At 36.2% G+C, this 24,402-nt stretch overlaps 1 protein-coding gene across 5 annotated transcripts in view; it reads right to left on the bottom strand.

The window, feature by feature from the left end:
- Positions 1-24,402, bottom strand: part of LRBA (LPS responsive beige-like anchor protein) — a 363,878-nt gene that overhangs the window by 320,679 nt on the left and 18,797 nt on the right. For all 5 annotated transcript variants that reach the window (XM_072334558.1, XM_072334559.1, XM_072334561.1 and 2 more), the window contains exons 3-14: positions 12,729-12,960; positions 12,495-12,595; positions 10,150-10,245; positions 7,909-8,030; positions 7,680-7,806; positions 6,256-6,375; positions 5,810-5,956; positions 4,709-4,906; positions 3,656-3,789; positions 2,225-2,333; positions 1,918-2,070; positions 543-711 (exon numbers count right to left, since the gene is read on the bottom strand). In XM_072334558.1, coding sequence (XP_072190659.1) covers positions 543-711; positions 1,918-2,070; positions 2,225-2,333; positions 3,656-3,789; positions 4,709-4,906; positions 5,810-5,956; positions 6,256-6,375; positions 7,680-7,806; positions 7,909-8,030; positions 10,150-10,245; positions 12,495-12,595; positions 12,729-12,960 — 1,708 coding nt within the window. The remainder of the gene's footprint in view (positions 1-542; positions 712-1,917; positions 2,071-2,224; positions 2,334-3,655; positions 3,790-4,708; positions 4,907-5,809; positions 5,957-6,255; positions 6,376-7,679; positions 7,807-7,908; positions 8,031-10,149; positions 10,246-12,494; positions 12,596-12,728; positions 12,961-24,402) is intronic.

The following is a 24,402-nucleotide window of genomic DNA, read 5'->3' as shown; positions in this document are numbered from 1 at the left end:
AAGGTCACTGATGAAGATGTTGAACAAGACCAAACCTAGCACCGACCCCTGGGGAACACCACTAGTTACAGGTCTCCAACCAGACTCTGACCGCCAAAGACAACCCTCTGCGCTCTGCCCATCAGCCAGTTCTCAGACCACCTCACTTTCCACTAATCTATCCCACATTTCCTCAGCTTTGTTATAAGGAGACAGTATCAAACACCTTGCTGAAATCAAGGTAGACTACCTACATCCACCACTCTCCCCCCATACACCCAGCCAGTGAAAACATCACTCTATTTTTATTTATTTTATTTTATCGCATTCTATTTAATATTAATCCACATCAGTCTCTGGTCACAGGGGATGTTGTTTTCTTCAAAAGGTTTCACTTGTTTCTTAAGAAAGAACTTTCAAGAATATCCTATAGACAAAAGCACGCTGTATGGACTGTTACCATGAACCGATTCCATTAAAGGACAATTTCTGGAATATTCACATCTCTGTTACATTGTATACAAGTCAACCTTCAAAACAAACAAGTAGAAATGAATACATACCTATGCCTTTGGGAGTTATACCACTGCGATCTTGAGGATTCACTACCCAGTAATAATACTTCAGGGTATGCATGACCAAAAGAACCGTCCCAACCCGTCTAATTGCACCATATATGTTAACAGTGCCAATGAACTCAGTAGACAAGTAAGTGTACAGGATCAGCTGAACCTGCAACACCAAATCAGAAAACTAAAATTCACTGCAGCAAAATTCCAGCATATCAGACAACTGCATTCTTGAATTTCATCTATTAAGATTTCTTAAAGGAGTAGATTTTCTGAGTAGAAAGTAGTCACAAAACTCCTGTCTTGCCCAATAAAATAAAATAAGTCAATTCATTTCTAAAAATAGAATAAACTGTTAATAAAAATAAAACAGATTGTTGTGGGTTTTTTGGTGGTTGTTGGGTTTTGTTTTTCTTTTTTTCCAAGGTAGCCCACATTTACAGGAGCACGAAAGCATGACAGTCACACAATCACGTACAGCTGAAGTTGACTAGCACTGCTTGTGGGCACACTGAGGGGCTGTGTTCAGAATGAGATGAAGGAGCCCAGATGTGCCTCACCAGGGCTGAGGAAAGAGGCAATATCACTTCCCTCAACTAATTGGCTACAGTGCCTTCAGACAGTGCTACTTACAACTAGAAAGAAACCTGCACTTGTCAGAAGAATTTCACACAAAATATTTTTATTGTGGGAATTGCATATATAGGAATTTAAGCCTATAACAAATTTATTTCTCTTTCTCTGCTGAGATCTAAAATAATTCTCTAATAATTTCATTTAGCTGTAGCAAAGAGATGCCATGCCATGACTTCTAAAGTAACATGATTAGTGCTGGCTCAGTTTTTCTTTAAAGGAACAACAAATCTGATAAGATTTTAAGTAGAACCAACTGGAAAGTTTCTGTTCAAGTGGATCACACTCAGAACAGATTCAAAAAAGCAGAACTATTTGGCAAAGAGTACATGAACTTAAATAAACTTAATCTTAACTTAAATAACTTCAAACTGGACAACCCAGGATGATTTGTCATAAAAATTACCGTTTGTTGTTGGGCTGCTCGTTTTTTTTTTTTTTTGGCCAACTAATCCATTCATGCTTTTCTGTCGATCTAAAACACTGACTAGCACGGGGGCTCCACAAGCCAACATATTCCATTCTGCTGAACACTGTGTAGCTTCCTAATTCTCTGATTACTTTGCAAGCCTGAAAGTCTCAACTGCCATATGCAGAAAAACCAAGTCTGAAACAGTTTCTATGTGATTTCTGCTGGAAGCCAGGACCTTTATTTGCAGCAAGCCGATCTTTAGCTCGGCGCTCCCAAATAGATAGATCAATAAGGAACTGTATTCAAAAGATTAAACAGTTTTACCTGTGCTGGGATATGAATCCATATTGCAGGATTAAGGAGAATATGATCACACAGCTGTTTCAGCAAGGGCACCCCATTGTGCAAGTTGCTCAGGTACTTAGAAAATGCAAGGCATAGCTCTAGTACAGCTCGGGTAACATGAGCTTTGGAAGACTGTAAAAGAAAAATTGCTTAAACAAGAACTGTGAAAATTATTGTGTCCACTGAGTTAACCCCTTTCCCTCCCTTTCCCTTCCCATTTCCCTTCCCCCTCAAAAAAGTTTAAAAAATTAAGCATAAACATGAGATCAAAAAAGTTTTCTTTTACCTTTTCCAAGCTATATCCTATCACAAGGAAGCCCTTACAGGAAAGCATTTGATCTTGCATAGCAATTGAGTTCTTCAACAACTCCATAATAAAAGCCAACAAAGTAGAACTGAAAAACGTAATATTTTAGAAACACATTTTAAAGTGTGACCACAACAAGATAGAAGGTATTTTCAAATTAACAGTTCCATCACACAGCCCACGAATACAATCAATGTATCTATTCTAAATACTAAAAAAAAAAAAAAAACAAAACCACATTTTTGCAAAAAGGCAACAAGTAAGCATGTAGTTCTCACTGCTTCTTGTTTCTCTTACAAACTTCTGAAAGATCAGTGACCAATGTCATTCTACTTACCTCTGCTTTGCTTTCAGGTTCTTTTAGGAGCAGGTGGAAATATTCCTCTAGACATAGCTTTACTATTGGTTTAAGTTAGCTCCACACTGCTGCTAGAAGTAACATTCATACCTTTGCCCTTGTGTCACAACACTACCTATGATTCAAGATTAGCCAGCTGAAAAACCCTTTGCAGATGAGTTACTCTGCAACTGAACCAAATCCTTGATTCATCATGTAGATGCATAAGTCTTAGTCATTTCAAAGGAGGCCCAGGAATGCACAAATGGGCTGAAGGAACTTTGTAAGCACTCCCCCTTCACAACAGTGGTGATGTAGATAATCTTTCAACCATCATGAAGCCACAGTTGCAATGAAACAGAGCAAAAAGACCAATTTGAAAAAAAAATACCTTTGCTGTTATTGTATTTGTACTCATTTGTATTGCAAGTGAGGAGCTACAACAGCTTATGTTTATGTTCAGGAGCTGGACTGATGAGAAACAGAGTTGAACCTCAGGGAAAAGCCAAAAAAATCATACGCTCTTAAAGCTTGGCAGTAACAATGTGTAGTAGAGTAAAAAAGAAAACAACTTTTGACAGTTTTTGGTATTACCTTCGATATCAAAATACTAATATATTTTAAGAATGCTAATAAGCAAGCTGAAAAAAATTTGCTTTTTCATTCTTCTGTTCTATTTTTAAGCTCTATGCCACAGAATGTCTGAAGAAAAAAATAAAACAGGAATGATTTCATATAAACTGAAAAAAAGCATCTTTCTTGGACTTTGTACACCTTGCCCAATGGATTCTTGTTCTGTGACAGGAAAAAGCTCAAAAAGAATTGTCTACTATTATGGTACAAAAAAAAAAAAAAAAAGAAAACTGTCACATAGCAATAAGCAACCCTTCTGATTCTGAAAAAACTACAAAACAAATACAATTCAGAAAACAGTCACGCCTACAGCAATGTTACGGTTTAGTTAGACATAACACATCGTTCCACAAGTGAAATTACAATACAATGCCAATTAATAAAGCAAGATTCAATTTCCTTCACACAAATAAGAAACATAGGACATTATTTGCACTCACCAAACAGTCGTGTCAATGTGGTCCGATGAATATTGCCTATAGTCTAGCTGTGCAAAGAGAGGGAAAAGTACCTGCACTCCTCCAATGGAGTGCAAAGCACTTTGGACAGAATGCGTCAACACTGCTTTCACATCCTGACAAATAAAAAGGAAACAAACAAAAAAAAAATATTGAGAACTTTCTGAGAAACTGTTAAAAAAAGTTCACTAGAAATAGAGGGAAATTTCTTCAACGTAGAAAATGCAATATTACCAAATAAAAACAGCAATAAGTATAAACTGACTGCTATAGCTACTCTGAATGCCCAAGCTGTCTGATTTACTGCTTTAGAGAAAACCAGCAGTGTGTACCCTCGGAACAGGAGATGGCCTGCAAACTTTAATAAGAAGAAGAAAAAAAGCTTCAAGCAAATTTAAAAATGTAGGTATTCAAAGCCCAGGGAGAACAGAGTATAATGTCAACAGAGCAAAGCACTGGAGATAGGTAATGTCTGTAAGGAAAGAAAGTATGTCAGCAATGAAGAAGAAGAATGTTTCTGAAAAGTTAACATAATTTCTCAGTAATACTGACATTCTTTAGATTGTAACTTCAATGAAAGAAATCTTTTCGTGCACCTACATTATTTCAAGAAGACAGTATGCCTATGCAACAACAAGGCCAGGGTTCCTATGACTATAATACACATGGCAATACAAACAGAAGTAGAATTCTGTTCTTCTCTATTGCTGTTTCAGAGAAGCTGCCCACCCTTATTTTCCTGAGTGAAGCTCAGAGTAATGTTCAGTACAGATCACATAGCAGTCACAGGAACAAGTCAGGTAGCTCAGTATCTTCAGGAACTGACTTCTAACCTTCTGCATTAGCTTTGGAGATTTAAGTATTTAAGTGCTTAGCTGTGTTGAGAACTGACAGGGAAAAGAAGCAGAGATGACACTGTGGGGGAACCCACCATCGGCAACTCTCTATCTTATTCAAATCCCAGTAAAACTTGATTTTTCAGATTTTCAAACAGTAATGATTTATATTCTAAATCTATGAAAAATGTTGCCATACCTGCAGCATGAGGGCATGTGGTGAATGAACAAAAATAGAAGGGTTATCTTTAGGGGATGACTCTAGACAGAGCTGTGCATCCGTAGCCCTTGGATTGTACATAAAAGCAATAGCACTGGACAGCTTGCCATCATACAGCAACGATTTGTGATGTTCATCAAGGAAGAGATCACTTTCTGCCTTGAATTTGAATGTTCCCTGGATTGGGGAACAGTGTTGAAGAAAGAAAAAAGAAAAAAAAAAAAAAAAGCATTAAATACATTGCAAATACAGTTCAGAACACAACTATTAATAGAAAATGTCACTGTTTCTTAAATCCAACAATATTTCAGAAAGAAGTCTCATTACAACACTGACTCAAAATCAATTTTACAGAATTACAACTGCACAAGTGTTTTCTGACGCCTGAAGAATGACACTGTCAAAATGGTGGGTAATGCAAAAGAAAGACATTAGCTAGGAAACAGACTGGCAGTCAACAATGTTCACTCAGAGGGAACTAATAATTGAGGAGTAGAGAGAATAGGATCCATCTTTTTAGCGTATGTTTATACAGCTGCTAGGAAATAGCAGTCTTCAATTAGTGCCCCTCAGGCTAAGACAAAACAAATAATAAATCACTGCAACAGAACTCATCTTCAGCACTAACTTCACACATTAAGCAAAACTGCCTAACAAAAGCAACTACTAGGCTACTCTCCTAAAACAAATACATAATACCTGATTATCTAAAGTTTTCAGCCTCAGTGAAAAAAAATGAACCTACTAAAAGAAAATAGTGTTCTTCCCACCCTTCACCCAATCACCTGAAATTTTGAGAACAAGAACTGAAACTTGTTTTTATGTTGTTGCTTTTTGTTTTTTATAAAAAAAATTAAAAATTAAATTAATGTATAGTTGTGGTTGTTGTAATTTGTAATATGATATAATACCTACATTAATATATAGAATATACAACATATTATAATATTATAATATACAAAATATTAAATGGTAAGAATATTTTCAGAAGAACATAGAAACGTCACAAGTCTTAAAATCTACCACAGACTATGTGTTCTGCATCAGACTTCAGAGGCTTTACAGTTAACTCCGTGCTACCTTATATCCCAGTCCAAGCTGATAAATGGCAAAGATTTGAGCAGCATTGAGAGCCTCACTAAAAAGGTAAACAGATGTCATTTGCCCACAAAACACTCGATTGGCATCTGCTGTTTCTGAGGAACCCAGGAAACATTTGTCAAATGTCTGAAAAAGAAACCATTTAAATTAAGCAACACGGGCAAATTATCCAAGAAATATATATATTATCAAAGGACTACATTATTATAAGGTCTCAGCAGAAACAAATACTAATTTTTGACAGGCATAAGCAGAACATACTCCCCCCATCAAGGAGTTATTACTAATCTTTTTATTAAATTTAAAAAATGCACGAAATGGGAGATGTTTACTTTTTAAAAAGCAATAAAACAGCAAAGGATGTCTACAGTTGATCATCTGGAGAAATTCAATAGATATTAGATCTATACACAGAGTTTACTTACATCGTTGGTGTTGACAAACCATGTTATTTCTCCATAAGATGCCAGTTCTCCATTCACATAGCATCGAAGTTCACTATTCTTCCAGCGGTTATAGATGTGCACAATAGTAACCATGTACCACTAAACAAAAAGAAAACAAGTGATATCACTCTACAAACACCTAACGTAGCTTGAACAGCCACTGAAGAGGAATTACTCTACAATCAATTCAACTGTCTGTGAGCTCCGTTAACACTGAAAGTTTTAAGTAGAAAAGATGACAGCATTACTGAGTTTTCCTGTATAGCCACATCAAAGAACAGTCTCCTGACTCAAAACAGAAGCCTAGAAGATATTTACCAACATAAAACTCAAACCATACAATCATAACAGTGTTGAATCGTATTTATGTTGAAATCATCATGTATATACGTCAGAAGCTGGATCACAGTTAGAATGATGAGCTATTGCTAATGCTGGCATTCCAAATAGCCAAGATGGTTTTAGACTCCTAAGACTTTCAAAAGCTGTACATGTTAAACTGTTACAAACACAATCCATACTTACAGCAAGGGTTTACTGACAAGAAATTCCCGAGGAGGTCTGGAGAAAGTCTATTTTCCCACAAATCATTTACACACTTGCTCCAGAAACATTAGCGATTGAAAATGAGAACATTTTGAACACAGTATAATAATACTCAATGAGCAAGCAGGTCTTGAACATAAAAAATACAACTTACTCATATTTTAATTGTTACAAGTAAGGAGATAAAGGAGAGGAAACAGGAGAATATTTGGTGGACAACTTCAATGAACATGAATTATAACCCAGTTTTAAAAGCCAATCTGTTGTTCTCTAGTCTGTAAGAGTAAACTCTAGTAACTGCCCTGGTTTTATTAAAATTAAATTTGAGTTAGTAATAGCAACTTCTACAGTAAAGCTGCATTTGTCCACGATGGCTACCAAGCAATAGTCTAATGTTAAGCCTGAGGAAAACACCTCTGGGATAAGGAGAAGAGAAAGGCTGAAGTGAAAAGAAACAAAGCATAAAAACAGAAGAAAGAAGAAACAAACATCACCAGTCTTGCAACACTCAAGCTACATATAAGTATTAAGGGTCCTTGGTAAAATCATCTAAAGTTTCACAAATTCATAAAACCTCTGGTAAACTGCATTTTCTAGCTTTTTCTTATGCATAAGTTACACTTAGAAGAAATATCAACTCAGAACAGAGATTTGTTTTTGTTCATTTTAGTGCAAGTGTTCTTCTGCAGATGGATGAGCATAATAGTGAGACCAATCCCTCTAGGATACGCGTTTTTAGAGACATTTCCTACAAACACTTCATCTAGTTAGATATACACCCTGCTAAATTCTAGTTACACACAACTGTGAGGACACACATTTCTAATTCATGAAACTACTCTACTGTTTTTACTCACCTTTTGTGGCTTGAAATCAAATTTTACACAATGCTGAAAACCTTTTCCCTTTGATTTTATGGATGTTACAATCAAGCAGCCACCAACAAAGTGAGCAGAATAGCCAAGTCCTTTGTTCGTTCGAAAACTAACAAAGGAGAACAAAGTCAGCACATACATAGATAGCAACAGAAGTCACTGAACAAATCGTGACCGAACATCAAAAACGTGGTTTTGCATTAATACGCACCAATATAAATATGGCTTATCCTTATCCACATTGATATTGTTTACAGGATCCATTCTTAACCAAGTGTGAAAAGTAAATCCATTCTGATAGGGCCACTTGGCTATAGGAGGTAAGGCAATAGCCTAAAGAAAATGAAGTTATTCATGAAGAAATATCAACATCACAATACTACAAGTATACAGCTTAAGATACAGACCACAAATGTGTACAATACCAATGTACAACCAAATATATCTGGCCTAGCTTCTGCGCTTTTTTGTACATTTTTTTTTCATCTTCCACTATTAAAAATTTAATCTAAATATTTTAAAACTGATAATTATCTCAATATTATTAATAGTAACCCATGCTTCAAAATTCAAACACTTAAGTGCATGTATTGCAACACAAAAACTCCTCAGCATATAAATTCAGAGGATTCAGGTTTGTGGCTGCCTAAAAGAATAATCAGATTTATAAATTTATTTTCATATAATTTTGTCAGGAAAATAACTGGTAATGAAAAGAAATTGTCCATATAAAGAGAAGCATATATGCTTCATTTAACAAATCCCTTTTTTCTTTGCCTAAACTCGCATTTAGGTGGCTTCCAGTTTGTAGATGACAGTCTTAATGATAATACACCCCCAGGCAAAATCCTGGTATCAAGCACAGAATCACAGGTAGCTTAAATGCTGTTAAGACCTTTGTTTCAAACAGCTGGGTTTTGTTGTGTGGTTTTTGATATTGTTTTTTGTGGTTGTTTTTTTTTCCTTTGTTTGTTTATTGTAACATCACTATTAGCTATCAACTGTTCCTCTGAAGACTTGCACTACGCACTTCAACTAAGACTGTCATAACCTCTGATCAAAGATGCTTTCCAGATGATCAATACCAATGAACAAAAAACATCAAAGAACTTGAGTGTTGCCAGACATCTTAATATGCTCCCAAGCTCCATTTAGCTATCCCTAACCAAATAAAATGCTTTAAATCCTTCTCTATACCAGCCAACTAATCAGAATTCATTTATTTGAGCCCAACTTTCAGGACCTGGTAGCACTAAAATTTGGTTTAAATCAGAATGGTTATGAAGTACATCAAATACTGAACTTCTAAGATTTCATGTTTTAAAAATCAGTGAGAATGTTCCCACTGCAGTCAGTGAAGCACCCCAATACCACATATAGTTCAAGCATTCAATGCTATTATCAGCAGTTAAATACAAACACAATACATAAGTAGCTCAAGTGAACAGAGAACGTCTACTGCCAAGTTCTGTTATATGTGATAGACTTAATTACACAGCAGCACAATTCCAGCAGCCCACATTTTCCGAACTTCAAATAAAGATTTATTATGTCATCAAGTTGGTGAAGTTCAACTTCAAGATTAGGTGTCCTGGGTAAAACCTTTAGTTATAGAAAAGCTAAGATATCAAAGCAGAAAAGTAATGGATTTTGGGGAGGAAAGAAAAAAACAACAACAACAAAAATACACTACCTAGTAAAGAGATATCAGATAAATTTTATTCTGATTTAAGCATGGGATTGTGAACATCCTATTTCATGCTACAATGTTAGAAGTAAAAGCTTTGATACTTCTTACAGAAATCCATCCACACACAGCATTTACAACTACCCATTTAGTTTCAAATTCTTTTCTGAAGTGAGCAGCACAGAAATTCAAAACAAGTAAAAGTCACCTGAATAATTATGATAAAAGACTAACCACCACTAAATCTAACCTTCCCTCAGTAGTATTCAACCTAGACATGTCTACAATCTGCACTTTCTCAGATAATTGCTATTGTAACACAATATTCACAATGACTGCTATAGAAATAACAAACGGCACAAGTATGGCCATACTTTCTGCAGTTTCACTGACTAAGGTTTCTAGGAGTAAAGCACTGCCCACACATACTGTGTACTAACATAAAACACTATTCACACTGAATAAAGTGAAAAGCAGACATTCTTCACATTCTCCTTGCAACAAGATTTAACTTAACTGCTCAGGGCAGGGGTAAAGATTTCATTTATACCCATTCTTTCTGTACTGCTATTTGTCCTTCCATAGTCATTACACACATTTGTTATAAGCATTATTTAGTTATACATTATGGAGGTAACAGTAAAGGAAAAAAAAAAAAAAATCTGTTAAGATCTGTACCAATGATGGGTTAAGAGAAACATAGGGGTGAAAATAGCCAATGGTAGTAGTAAAATAATAAACAAAGGACTGAAAATATCTACATACTGCAGCACTTTTTCCTGGAAAGTTGAAGAAGGCATCAGGTCCATACTTCTGAGGCATGTGTTTTAACACAGATAACAATTTCCCAGCGTGTGGCGGCTGTTGAAAAGAATTTTTAGATTTGGAAATTAATAAATGTCATGGTTTTGTGCTGTCAATATTCTACATCATGACATCATGTGCGGTATGAATCATTAACTGAGGGTACAAATAGTAACACATCTATAAAAAAGAAAATACATACAAAAAAAAGTTTTGACATTTTCAAGCTTTGCACGTGATTCAGTAACACTCTGCTAAAATACTCAACATTTTCAATAAACATTAATAGAGAATTATGGCTATGGATACTCGCTAGCCTAGGTGCACTGAAATACAACTAATGGGATAACTAAACTAAGGACTTTAAAGTCATAGTCAGTGTCATTCAGCATAAACTACAATGACTCTGAATGCTGAGTGCCATCACTGTTTGCCAATTCCCATCAGCTTTACCATTTGCATGGATTTGAAGCAAGCTAAAAAAAAAATTAACTGACCCAGATGAAAACTAGTTAGGGAAAAACAAATGCAGTTCTCAGAGCAATTTTGAATTGTGGCTGCATGAAACTTGTGGCAGCACAAGCAAGATAGGTAAAAGGAAAATAGCAGACTAGATGACTTTCCATCAAGTTTACAGTCGCGCATTAGGTGAAGGATGCTGTGGCTAGATAGTTCAAGTCTTAATGGTGAAACATAGCACCCAAATTGAATGCTCACCTAGTGTGAACACTTCCCCACCACAATCCTAATTCTCCATTAATTTTGTTGTAACACTCAGCAACTAAAACCTCCAAATCAAGTGTATGAGTTCACAACAGAAATCCAGCACATACTGGTCACACTGACAGAAAATAGTTTTGTGCATCGTCTTTTACCACTCCACAGCTTTCCAGTAAACCTACTTTCAAACTGCAGTCTTACTACTCCTTCTGGTCTTTTTCTCTGGGAGTGCTCTTTTTCCCTTCTTGTAAGCAACTACTCTGAAAATTCAGCATTACATGATCCATTACAAGTATTTTAAATGTACCAAAATTATAGTCAGATAAATAATGTTTCATAAATCTGAATTTAAAAAACTGAAGAAGGAAACAGTGAGATCTGTTCAGATGTCTTCAGCACCATAGAATTCAACTTGGCAATTTGTGTTGCAGCCTGATACTTTGTACCTTTAAAGCACTGCTGATTTTAAGATTTATGGACTCAAGCAAGACATAGCAAAGCACTCGTGGCATTTTCCTCTTCTATTCCTTTATATTTAGTCTTTAATAAAGAAAGGGAAATTAAATGCAAATAGCAAAGAGCCAGGAAATGAAAAGTTAACGTTACAAAGACAACTTTAATTCAGCTATGTTTGATTATATTCTGTATGTTCATTTATTAATTTTAAACTCTATATGGGGTATTTTTTATGTGAACAAGTTATTTTATAAGTTCTTCTTACAATTTGCTATGTTATTGCCTCTCATATTGAATATATATTTATTATATTATTTCAAAGAAACAAAGACTTCTCCCTACACTAGGCAGGTTATTTAGAGATTACAGAAGTGGAATTAAAAATCCAAGTAGGTAAAACAATTGGTAGGTAAAGCAAAACAAAAACTCTGTGGCAGAAAGTGTATCCGCTGGCATTTAAAACAAAAGAACTTTAGGGAAGAAGGCTCTCAACAGTAATTGGGCACCCTTTTCTGTTTCCCTAGTTCACACAGAACAGGAGAAAACACGCAACGTAACATTTCAGTCAGCAATCACTTTCAGATCAATTTTTCCTACAAATTCTCACTTTCCAAACTGGATAAAATCTCTCAGGTATAGGCAATATGAAAATACGAAAATATTGATATGCACGTATACACAATTTCCATTGATTCCCATCTTATCTTTCATCTTCCAAAAACAATTTATTGGACTTTTTCCCTTCAATTTCAAGCAACTGGAACTACAAAAATAATAACATGTTTGTAAACACAGGCTCAGAATCACTATATCATTCCCCAGGTGTTCAGAAAGATCAATCCAGCCAATATATCCAGAAGTTAAATTCAATGGCGTCACTGCACGCCATTAAACTGCTTTAACTGCTTTTAAGTAAAAAAGATTCAAGTAAAAAGGATACAATACCAATAGGCATCCTTTATTTCCTGGTAGATTAGAGTATGTGTATGCAAGTGTATGTATATGTGTATATATATCTGTATACACACACACATGCATAAAAGGCTATCAAACTGTCTTTTAACATGGGGACATTAGGAAAAATGCAAACAACACTATAAACATGGCTTTCATTCTTAATTTTATTTTACCCATCTCCCTTTTTCTCCTTGAAGTTTGCTGAAGAATAACTTTAGCTCTCGAACTGTCAAGTTGTAGCTAGCCAACACCCCCAGCATCTCCACTAAGAGATCTGAAAGGAGAACAACAATATAATTACTTATTAAGATGCAATGTCAAATTTCTATCACTTCATTATTAAGTGTTCCCATGAGATTTTACACAATGAAAATTCAATTTGACTCATATAGTAGGTGAAGCTGTACCTGCAATCATGTTGTCAGCTCTATCAATCCTCTTGAGCACTTGTTCAACCAGTCCCACTTCTGTGCATGCTTGTAGATTGCGTATACTTTTTTTCAATATTGCTGTAAACATGCTCCACACCTCAGCCTGACAGGAGATGTCACATTTATCCAGCAGTTCTACCATGCAGGTAATGCCCTCTCCTTCTTGGATAATAAAGTTCATTTCCAAGTCAAATTGGCCTCCAACAAGCTTTCAAACAAAATATTAAAAAAAAAAAAAAAAAAAAAAAAAAAGTCAAAACATCATTCCACCATCGTTCCACCATTGAAGTTATTAATTCTGCAAGAAGAAAACTATCAAACACACAAGCTGAGAATATATAGCAAGGTCAATATCAATATACCAAGTCTTATTTGTCCTCTATTTCAAGCTTTGATGCGAAGCTTCAACAAACGGTGCATCTCAGGTGTCAGTAACCATCAGGCAATTGCTGCACAAGAACTCTTGGCTTAGTAAACAATATGGATGTACTGAGCCACCCCACACAACTGTGAACAGACCACATGAATATTTCAAGACAGGCAAGCAAGGTCAGCTATGATCCCTTAAATGGCCTACAGGGGCCCTAAACACTTTCCTCTGTACGAGTCTAACACTCCTCAATTCAGTGCACTACTCTAGCCAAAAGACCAAAGGCACATCAGAAATATTGCTAATTACAATCACTTAAGAGTCATTCCTGAGATATTAAATAAAGCTTTTTAAGTACTAAATGCCAGTTTCATTAGTAGTTAGAGGTACTAAAAGGAAGTAAAGCCTTGCTATATTTGGATGAATGTGAAACCACATCTCAGTTTAAAGACTTTGACTATACCTTGGGCCAGGGACTTAAAGCCTGTAATATTTCAGTTCACCTAGATGCAAGACTTTGTTTGTACGTAAACCAAGCAACTAATAGCATGTGCCAAGAGAATGCAGAGGGAATACAGAAGTAGCCTGCTTCGTTCTGTTGTTTTGGGATTTTTTACTCAATAAAATAAAAATTCTAGCTGTTGTAAAGATAGATGATATTTGCCTCTGCCTCAATCTCTCTGCATTTCAAACTCTTGGTTATAAATAACTTAAAAATGTGCCATACTTACCTATTCCATAAGAGCTCAGAAAGTGGAATTCAGGTAGGATTGACTCAATCTTAAAACTCACAAAACTATATCAGCTCCTCAGTTCAACAAGTTTGTCAAGAAAAAGACTACTTCTGTCAAATATGGTGTTCCTTTGATCATTAACACCCTCAGCCAGTCCACGTGTCAATATCACACTATGTCAAAACTGCCCCAAAACACACAGACTAAGCTGCTTCCATCTTAGCTCCCACCACCTCTTTCAGTTAGGCAGGATCAGAGGATAAACCTATGCAACAGAACAGAATATATGCTCTTCATTAACTACTAAAATTACCATACATTTTCCTCAAGTGACTAAATCTTGTCACTTTGAAGAAGCAATCTTTGGTCTTCTGGACATAAATCAGTAATGCCAAGCACCACAAGAAGCAGAGAAAGTTACTAGTTCTACGACAGACAATGTCTCACGGTAACAATTTCTAAATAGTAATGCACTCTTTTCCATTTTCTCCTCTCTTGGTCACAAAAAATAATTATGCAATTTCTTATCAGATGCTTTCTTAATATTCAGGGAAACTGCGGGAACTGAATGGGGAGACTTAAATTATATTCCCAGCTTCTCTATATCAACTCACCCTGTCAATTCACTCAAAACAAATCTATCAAGTCATTAGCATTCGCCAAGCCTCACTTTTCCCCATCTCCTTAAGATGCAGCAGGGGCCTACCTCAAGCATGGCAAACTAGAATTCAAGGGTCACTGAATAGCTGAAGAGAATGGATTAGAGCAGAAACAGATGCAAAGAAAAATGTACAAGCCTCTTTCATAACTGAACAACATCTGTGAAACACATAAAATGCGCTGCTAGTATCACAGTTTGTTTTATCCTAAATAATATATTAATAATTAATATATATTAATATAATAATATACTACTTAAACTCAAGAAGCCAATCTCTCTCTCTCTCTCTCACCATCCAGGTAAGAAGCAAAGACTATACTGCGTTCTGTGTGTGGAGCAACTGAAGGTTAAATTCTAGCCATGAAACACCTGCTAATTCTGAAGAACAAATTCAACTCTTTATGCACTTGGTTTTAACTAACCAGCCAACCATCAATTTTCACACCAAAACCATATAAAACTGCAAGAGGTGACCTTACCTTCACCTTATAGTCTACATCACCAATTTTTCACTTTTGGCTAGATACACTATTATCAGTAACCACCCATCCAGGAAGCTGTCAAATTAGGTTTCCAATCTAATCTGCAAAAATAAGCATTTCAGCAAGTATATCCCAGAAATAAGATGCGATGGAAGAAATAATTACTATTTTAACATTTCCTTTACTGGAAAATGAGGACAAAAACATTGATGGAGAAAGCAATATACTGACAGCATAGCACAGTTGATGTAATGTATGTATGCATACCCATCAGATACACATAAGCACACGCACACCACAGTATGTCATATTAACCCTTTCTAATGGTGATTTGAAACTGATCAACCTTCAAAACACAAATTTGTTTCCAATGACAGGGATCATAATCCAGGTCCATGCATTGGCTAGTTATTATCTGAGCTGCAGTAATGGCTGTGCACAGCAAAATGTAATCTTCCCAAATGTCACAGTAAGTTATGAATATCTGAGCAGCTTAATGCACCTTACTAGCCATGAAGTGTGAGAATGTAATCTTATTACCTTTTTATGGTTGTATTTTTTTGAATAATGTAGCCTTTGAACTGATGTATAGTCTTTCCTTGCACTTTAGCGTGATTTGGTCTCTAATGTCGCACAGTACATTTTTCAAAATCCTCCAATTCGATGTATTTTAAGTCTTAGGCTGAGCTGCATAAACAATCTTTATAGCAACCTACAGGGTGGCATAACGTTTTCTTTCCCTGGCCTGTAGCGTAGAATTAAGTGTAAGCTTATAGGAATGGTTTAAAAGTGCAGTATTCAAAGTATTCAGATACATCTTGACAATTTTTACTTTTGGCCATTAATACTTACCTTAAAAATATATATAAACTAAACCAACAGCTCAAGATTTTCAGTAAAATGTTTCTAGGTATGGCTGATTGGAAACAGCAGTTTTTAACTACGCGTTTAAACATTCCAAATCTCTCCTTTCTATGAACCGTTCACCTAAACTAAAATAGAAGAAGAAACCCAAGACATAAATGAGATGGTGAACCCCTTAAATGAACAACTTACAAATTTATGTATGTGGAAAATCATCCCAAATAGTAACAAACTCCACTTCCATGAAAGATCACGATCCAGGCTACGAATCTGATTTCAAGTCATTTTGAAATAGAAAATATTTCAAAAGCTTGCAGGAAAATGTGAGAAGGAATTTAGTCCACTGTAATAGGGAGAAAAAAAATATGATTTCAAGACCATAATCAGTTTTTCTTTGTGAAAATCCAAACTGGTTCTACCTGGGACAGCTACAGAGATGGGTTTTCACAGTTTTACCCCAAATCTCTATAACAGGCTTTACACTGCAACTGATCTTCCTCTTCCTTGTGGTTACTTCATAAGCTACAAAGAAATAGAAATCTATCTGTTTTGCTCCCTAAAATCATGAGAAAACAACTATTAAGCTAATTTCATAATCTCAGAATTGCTTCTTTAGTACATCCGGCAGGATAAGGGGAAATGGTTTTAAGTTGAGGGAGGGAAGATTTAGGTTGGATATCAGGAGGAAGTTCTTTACTATGAGAGTGCTGAGGTGCTGGAACAGGCTGTCCAGAGATATTGTGGATGCCTCATCCCTGGAGGTGTTCAAGACCAGGTTAGATGGGGCCCTGGGCAGCCTGGTCTAATATGAAATGTGGAGGTTATTGGCCCTGTCTGTGGCAGTGGGCTTAGAGAGTCATGATCCTTATGGTCCCTTCCAACCCGGACTATTCTGCGATTCTGTCCAAAATAAGGGATGTGGATGACATCTAGCCACTGGAAAATGTCTCTCATGAAGGAAAAAATACTGAGTAAACAGCTAAATACAAGACCAACTCTGTCTCAACAGGATTCTTAAAACTTATGCTTAACCAAGACCCACAAAGCTGCACATACAAAGCTAATAACCAACTGAAATTTATCATTTGAATAAGGTCCTTTACATAAGTTAAACATAAGAAAAATCTGCTGAACCTGATATAATTTCCAAGAGATAAGCATTTAATACACACTCTTCATTTTACTTCTATTTACAAAATAGCTATGCTATTCAAAAATGATCCTGGTTTTATCACAACGTTATATCAGTCGGCTCCAAGTTAAAATCAAACAAACACACACGTACAACCCACATTTTCAAACCCTCAGTGATGAAATCTGGAAGCAACTCCCAGAGAACAGGAAAATGGGTTCACCTGAGCCATTATGCTTACAGTTAACAGCAAATAGCAAGGTAATATTCTGTGCAATATTCTATCCACTCTTCTACCTCCCAAAGTAATAACCGATAACCTCCATTCCCTTGCAGATATTCAGAAGCTCAAAACAAAACATATTCACCATCAGAAATGTGTCTAAGATTTGGGAAGTACGTGGCACTTCAGGGCAAAAATCTCTCAGGAGTCAGCCAACCTAGTCAAATTCACTGAGGATGCACAATAAACAATAGAAGTCAGCACCATTGGTACATATCCTTGGTGTGCTAATGATGGTTCTGATTCAGAAATGCCTCTATAGACCAGAAGAAACAGCTGAGGAAAAAGAATAACTTATACATACTCATTTGCAGCAATTCAAGCAATTCATTCTCTGCCCCTTGACCCCTATCTTTTCATGCTGTTTTCACTATGACTAATACTACACTTTGCTTCAATTCTGGACTTGCTCAAAAAGCAAACAGGTATTTCTTGGGGAAAAAAAAAAAAAAAAAAAAAAAGTAAATTCAGAAACTTTTTGTGATGCTGCACATGAATGAAGCCATCAGCTCCCTCCCACCCAACAGCCACATTCAAATAAAGAGATAGCACGTCTCTCTTGCTTACTAAGGGAAAAAGGATGGGCTGTGGAGCTTCACATTTTATGTTTTTTTTTCTTAACTCTCCTTTCTCTTGTTGTTGCCAAGCTCCTAACAAAGCCTACACCTTCATCTGCCCAGCAAATAAAGGCTTGTTTTAAAATAGGCACAATGATAGTGGCAATTCACAACAGTACTTTATCCCCATCACTTCTATTTGTAATTTACATTCAGTGTCTCATATTAAAACAAATGCTTTAATCAGTCTCTCCTTTAGAAAGATGCTTAACATTGAATTTAACAGGTGCACAAAAGGTGTGCGGAGTCCACTACTGCCACCTAAAGTTGGACCCAGCACTTTGTCTTTTTAAGAGGATTCATTAAGATGGGGGTTTTTAAGATAGTTTAACAGTCTCAGATGAAATAAATGAAAAAGAAAGCACAATTCTTGCCCCAATAGGTGGAACACATCTCAGGTCTTTATGGTAGTTATGTATACCTGTTTTCCCCCCTCCCAAAAAGGAGAAAAGAAGTTCTAAAAGATAGCCGTGCTGCAATCAATTATGCTCTATTTGCTGTAGCTAATAATCTTGTATTCTCACTCAGCTTGCAAGCATTTTTATATCAAAGTAGCCCACTAATACAATTAGTTCCGTTCTTAGTGTGCAGTTGAAGGCCCGAGGCAAAAAGAACGGTACAAGGATGAATTAGTTTTATGCAATGTTTGTAAAAATAAATGGGAGGGTACTGTGAAATTCCATTTTCATACATTTCTGTATTTAAATCTTTTTTGAAGTACATAGCAAAAACTGAATCACTCTCTTAGAAAAGGAACAATCAACCCATGTTTTAAGTGAAATGATAAACAAAAATCTAATTTCTCCTACAAAAAACAAAAGAAACCCCCCAAGTAGGAAAGCCCACCCTGACACAGACCAAAGAGTGGCCTTGCCTGGCACATCTGCGGGCCATTTAACAGGGTCAGCTACAGTGGGATGTTATCACTTTGGAGAATAAAGGCAGAGAGAGTGCAGAAATGACTCTTCCAAGGGCTTTTGTTCCAAGCAGAACACTGAGGAGGCAATGCTTCTGCACACTTCATTTAGCATTCCCGAGTAGACTAAAGATTACCAATCTCTCGCAAACCAATTTCAAGACAAAATTAACTTGTAAGATACTCCACATAGTGGCTAAAGACATATTTACAAAACCTGGCAGTTTTCCAAGTTTGGTTTAAATTACTGATCTCAAAAGATGTTAGTGTTGACATTAGACTGTATCTAATTCCACCTGAAATTAATCTTTCCAGCTTTTGTATTAGTAGCATTAAATTCTGCCTGTGTTGTAATTTTTTTCCCAATGCACCTGAACCTGTGGCGTTGTTTAAGGTACACAAGAAAGATATAACTCCAAGAGATGGTTTAATAACATGCAAATTTGTAGCTCTATACAGGAAATGAAATACCCTGAGTTTTACATCACATCAGATTCATATATGGATTGAAAGTAAATAAATCATTTAAACCATGATACAGAGAACCTTTTTAAATTTGCATTTATCTACAGTAAATACTGCCATGTTCTTTAATAGCTTGCTAGTGCAATCTTAGCAAACTAATGATTTATGGTTGCAACATTTTAAAAATCAGAAATCTGTCATTTTATGACAGCCAGGAGAAGAAAGTCAGCTCCAGTTACTATACTCTGAATTAAATCCAAAGACACGAAACAGATAGCAAAGCACTGTACCATGCCATCCTTGTCATTATCCCAGCATTTCACTTCCTACCTCTGCTTCTGAAAGTGATCTATCATTTTTATTTGAATTTACCAGAACGTTACAAAAAAGATATATATATTTTAATCAGTTGACTTCACATGCAGTACTTGTGTTTTTTGCAAGTCTAGAAACAACACCTATCAACAAACAAAACTGACTCTGCTTAGAATAAAAGCCTTAAACCATAGCTCAGTTATCAAGCTGTGCAGGTCCCTCCCCTCTAAGGAGCCCAAAGGATAAGCAATTATCATCATCAACATGATATGAATCACCACCAAGTCCAAAGAGAAGACTCTCCTTGTGCCTCCACATTAAACTCATAATCCACTCAAGAAAAACAAACCAGCCAATGTAACAGAGACAATGCACCTGAGCAAATATACATAAATATCACTCCTTCACATAACTTTCCATTTAAATAGGAAGTCAACTTGTAATATTTGCAAAGTACAAAGAACAGTGTAACAGTTGAATGCTAGAGTACAACAAGGTTATGAGCTCTAAGAAACACATTTGAATGTATTTTACAAGCTGATAGGGACATGAGGATAACAAGTAAGGGGTTAAAGGCTAAAGGAACAAAGGAAATCAAGGAAAAGGAGTAAAATGGAAGATGTTCAGACCACAGAATTGTTCTGAGTAGCACAAAATACCCTTATCAGAAGACTAAACCGAAGATGAAAAAGCCAAAAGAGAAACCAGGATGAAGAGTATAATCTGTTTACCGCTAAAGCTCTGATAGACTTTATCAGATTTCACAAGAGTTCAGGATTTCCTCTCCTACTGAAAGTCACAATCTCATACAGCATGTAAGAAGCAAACATATGCCAGCTCCTCAACAGCATTACTCTTCATAGCTCAGCAGATGAACAGAGCATTTCAGTGCAGTTAAAGGCACTGCATTACAAATTACACAGAAACCAAGAACCCAGCACATCTGCTTCTGTCATTTCTGATACTATTTTGATTCAGAACAGCTGGAAAACACCACACCTGCCTTCACAGAATTGGCAAAGATTGTCTGCTACAGCTGAATCGAAGATAGGTAGGAGTTTGGATGCAAGAAAGTTAAAGTTCCATAGCAAAGAGAAACAAAAGCCATCATGGATTCAGATAATTAGATGGGCAGTTCAGGTCTGGAATCCCCCAGCTAGCCACATCATTATTTTCTGCTTAGGTTTTCTTCCTACTACAGAAGCACCTACTATTACCCTCTCTCACACCTCCATTTGTCCCTGTCCCTTATCTCACCATATAGGTAATGGAAATTTTCACCAAGGATAAGATACAAAAGTAAAGAAAGCATAATATTACTAATACCACTTAAAATCAAAGAAACAAAAGATACTAAAAAAGAAACAAACAAGAAAGGTTACTAATGTTGCATTTATTCTCACTGCTGCCCACAAACATGCTCTCCTGTTTTTCAAATTAAATTCTCCCAACTCTTCCCTTTAAGTGCTTTTTCTAACCAGCTCCAACTACTCCAACACCAAATTCAGCCATTTACCTAAAATTCTGACAGCAGTACAATGGAGTTCTCAGCATTTTTTCACCATCAACCCCATCATATCATGTATCCAGACTTCCAAGGCAAAAAGGGTTGTTCTGGAATTACTACACTCAAAGAAATTTAAGAATTGAAAGGTTACGTAAACATCTTCCACACACAGATCCGTCCTTCAAAACCCAAGCATTATCTATGACTGATAGTAAACCTGGAAAAAAGCTATATTCAAATAGCATAGGAGTACAGTAAATGGTTTTTCTTAGACTATCATTTTCCCTGTGAAAAGTGGGATTAACTCAACAAAAAATTGTGCTTCGGTGAGACAATGAATGAAAGAACATCTGCGTTTATGAAAAGCCATTCAACTTGAACATAAAGTACCACTAGAAAAGGAGAGGTTAAATCTGTGAAAACAGTATTATTTTTAATAAAACCTGTTTTATTCCATATCCAAGTTATTTGTTAGTTTGCTCCTTATTGCGCTTCCTAGTAACGGCCACTGTAGTCCTATATAACTTCCTTTAAATTCTTTCAATGGTAAAAGCCCACATCAGAAATGCAAGAAACCAGTTCCCCGGTTTCTGCAATTTAGCACATCCCAGACATAGCATTTATCATAGGTGTGAATTCTTGGACCACAGGGGTAACTACAGAATTTACAGATGGGGAAAAAAATAAACCCCAAAAGTCTTTCCAAATGGTAGAAGACTTCAGTCAACAAATAAACAAACGAGTAGATAAGTATCTTCAAGTCATAAGACATTCTGATTGAAGCGCCAAGTCTGGATATTTTGGAAGCCTCTAACAGAGGGGCTGTTCTGATCTCTTTCCTTCTCCAGGCATACGATCTCTGAAGTTTTGGTGACCAAATTCAACACTATCTGAGGATCACATGCATTCCTTACTATTTACATCAAATCAAGGGCTTAGTCACAATATTTTCCTGCAGCTTCCCATATTCCTTTAAAAAAGAAAGACTTCTGAGTACAACAACAGAAAAAACAAATACCATTTTTTTAAAAAAGATGGAGCAAAAACCTCTGATTTCAACAGAATAACCTGATAATAGGATAAAACCTGGCCTCTTAGGTTTGAAACGAAGACCATCATGAGTAACTTCAGAAAATAAAGCCAAGAAGACAGTACTACCTACAGCCACCCTAGCAGAACAGCTGGTATGGGTGTAACTCTTCTATGCAGCTCACCACACCTCTGAGCAGAGCCCTGAGGCTGCAGTAGGAATTGTACCTTCATGAGATTCTATTACCATTGAAGTTACTCCAGCACTTCCTATACACTATGTTTGCGTGTTTCTTCCCCAGCAAAGATTAAGACAGATTGCACCATTTCAGAACTCCAAAGCTGTTACACCACGTCCATTTCCAAGAAATGCCTATCCAAATCCAGTAACTTATTTCTTTCACACTGCAACTAAGTATACAGCTCACAGTACTTGTAGTTTTTCGCTCATCTGTTTCTGCACAGAAAAGAGACGTTAAGAAAACAGTTATTTGATCAGTGGCCTATTTCTGCTGCACATTTAGACTTCAATAAATTCTTCCCTTAGCCAAGACAAACACAAAACACAGAGAGCTTCCTGAAGCGTACAATTCCACAATATTTTCCCACCACTCTGGAAAAGAAGCATGTACAGGGTGGGAGGGAATGCTGCTAACTGGAATTGACACCGTAATTGCCACATTTTCAGCTGCTTATCACTGATCAAATTATAAACTTGTCCAAGTTAACAACCCTGTTCTCCTAGCGTGCTACCCAGGAGACACGCAAAGACCACCCCAGTTTGTGGATTCCTCAGCAATGTGTGCTCACACTGCAGTCCTCAGTGCTTCCAGGTTCCCAGGCCAGCCAGGTAGTCTGCAACCCACGGCTCCAAGCTGCTGACTGCTCCACAGAGGGAGCACACCTGAAATGTGACAACTTGAGAAAATTGGAAAAGTAATCACTGCACTGTAAAGATTTAAGAAGAGAAAATGGTAATTATATTTTATGTTCTCCTTTTTTCTTTTTTAACTAACCAGTAAGAACAATAACCTTCATTAATAATAATAACCACCTTCATCCTATATCCCAGTTCCTCTAATACTTAAAGCAGGTGTACATGCTTCTATTGCCAACACCAAATTAGGGCCCTTTGTTATAAAAAGAACAAGAGTGAATGCCTTATGTCCAGAGAGCAGACATTTCACTCTAATCTCTTCATTTGCTGTTTTTTTTTCTTCAGCATTGCTTTCAAGACTGTACAGTTTGAGAAAACAGCACTGGAAATTGTAACACTGCAAGTCCTCTCTGCCTTAGTTGGCAAATGCTTAACACTGCTTTCAAGCCTTACCGGTCTGTGTTGCTTTGATAAACTGCTGGCATAAGGCACAGGAAAGAAGTAAACAAATTGAACTAATGAAATTTGCACAGAAATATATTACTTAATAGAACATGCCAATTTATATCAGTAGCAGAATACATTTTCTATAAAGAATACTTTTATAGAGCTGTATGAGAAAATTTGAAGGAAATACAACTGCATAAAAAGGATAAAAATCTAAACAGGTAAAGGATAAAGGCATTTTTAGAAAGTTAATTTTAAGCAAGAAAAATAGAGTGGTAAATTATCTTTTGTGCAAACTAGCATCAAATCAATCTTCCTAATGGTGAGGAAGGACATCAAGACTGTCTTTAACAGCACAGTTTAAAACAATGCTGTAATGAGTATTTTGTGTATTAAATCAAGATGCTGTCAATCATTCTTTATTCTTTTTTTTTATTTCCCCCTTTTAGAAAGACAGCAATACTTAACACTGCATTCTTGCTTGTAAGTCAGAGGGAGAGAACCTGCTGCTACACAAAAACAAGACCAATGAGCACCATCTCATGGGCATTTGAGGTAACAGGTTCTACACAGAAGAAAAAAAGGACTCCAAAGCAAGCAAAAAATGTGAATTGTAGAAGTATAATGTCTAACTTTCAAATGCTTAGATGTGAAAATATGGCACAAACTAAAGACTTTTCTAAAAATTAGCCACTGTAATTGCATCTGAAAGGAGCTTCATTGTATCCACACACACAAAAAAAAATAAAAATAAAAATACTGAGATATTTAGGCAATTAAAATGAGCCTCTATAAGCACAATGACATACATACAATTACACTCAGCCTAAAGAATCCACTGGGGCTGGTAAAGTGAGTCTTTAAATAACAGATTGAGAGTGTTATCAGCAGAACCCCATCCCTTCAAGCCAATAGTTGAAAAAAATTCATTCCATGAGTTTGATTGTACGC

The sequence above is a fragment of the Excalfactoria chinensis genome, chromosome 4 (genome assembly GCF_039878825.1).
Source record: "Excalfactoria chinensis isolate bCotChi1 chromosome 4, bCotChi1.hap2, whole genome shotgun sequence".
NCBI lineage: Eukaryota > Metazoa > Chordata > Aves > Galliformes > Phasianidae > Excalfactoria > Excalfactoria chinensis.
The sequence above is the reverse complement of the archived record's forward strand: the minus strand, read 5'-3'. Positions and strand labels throughout refer to the sequence as shown.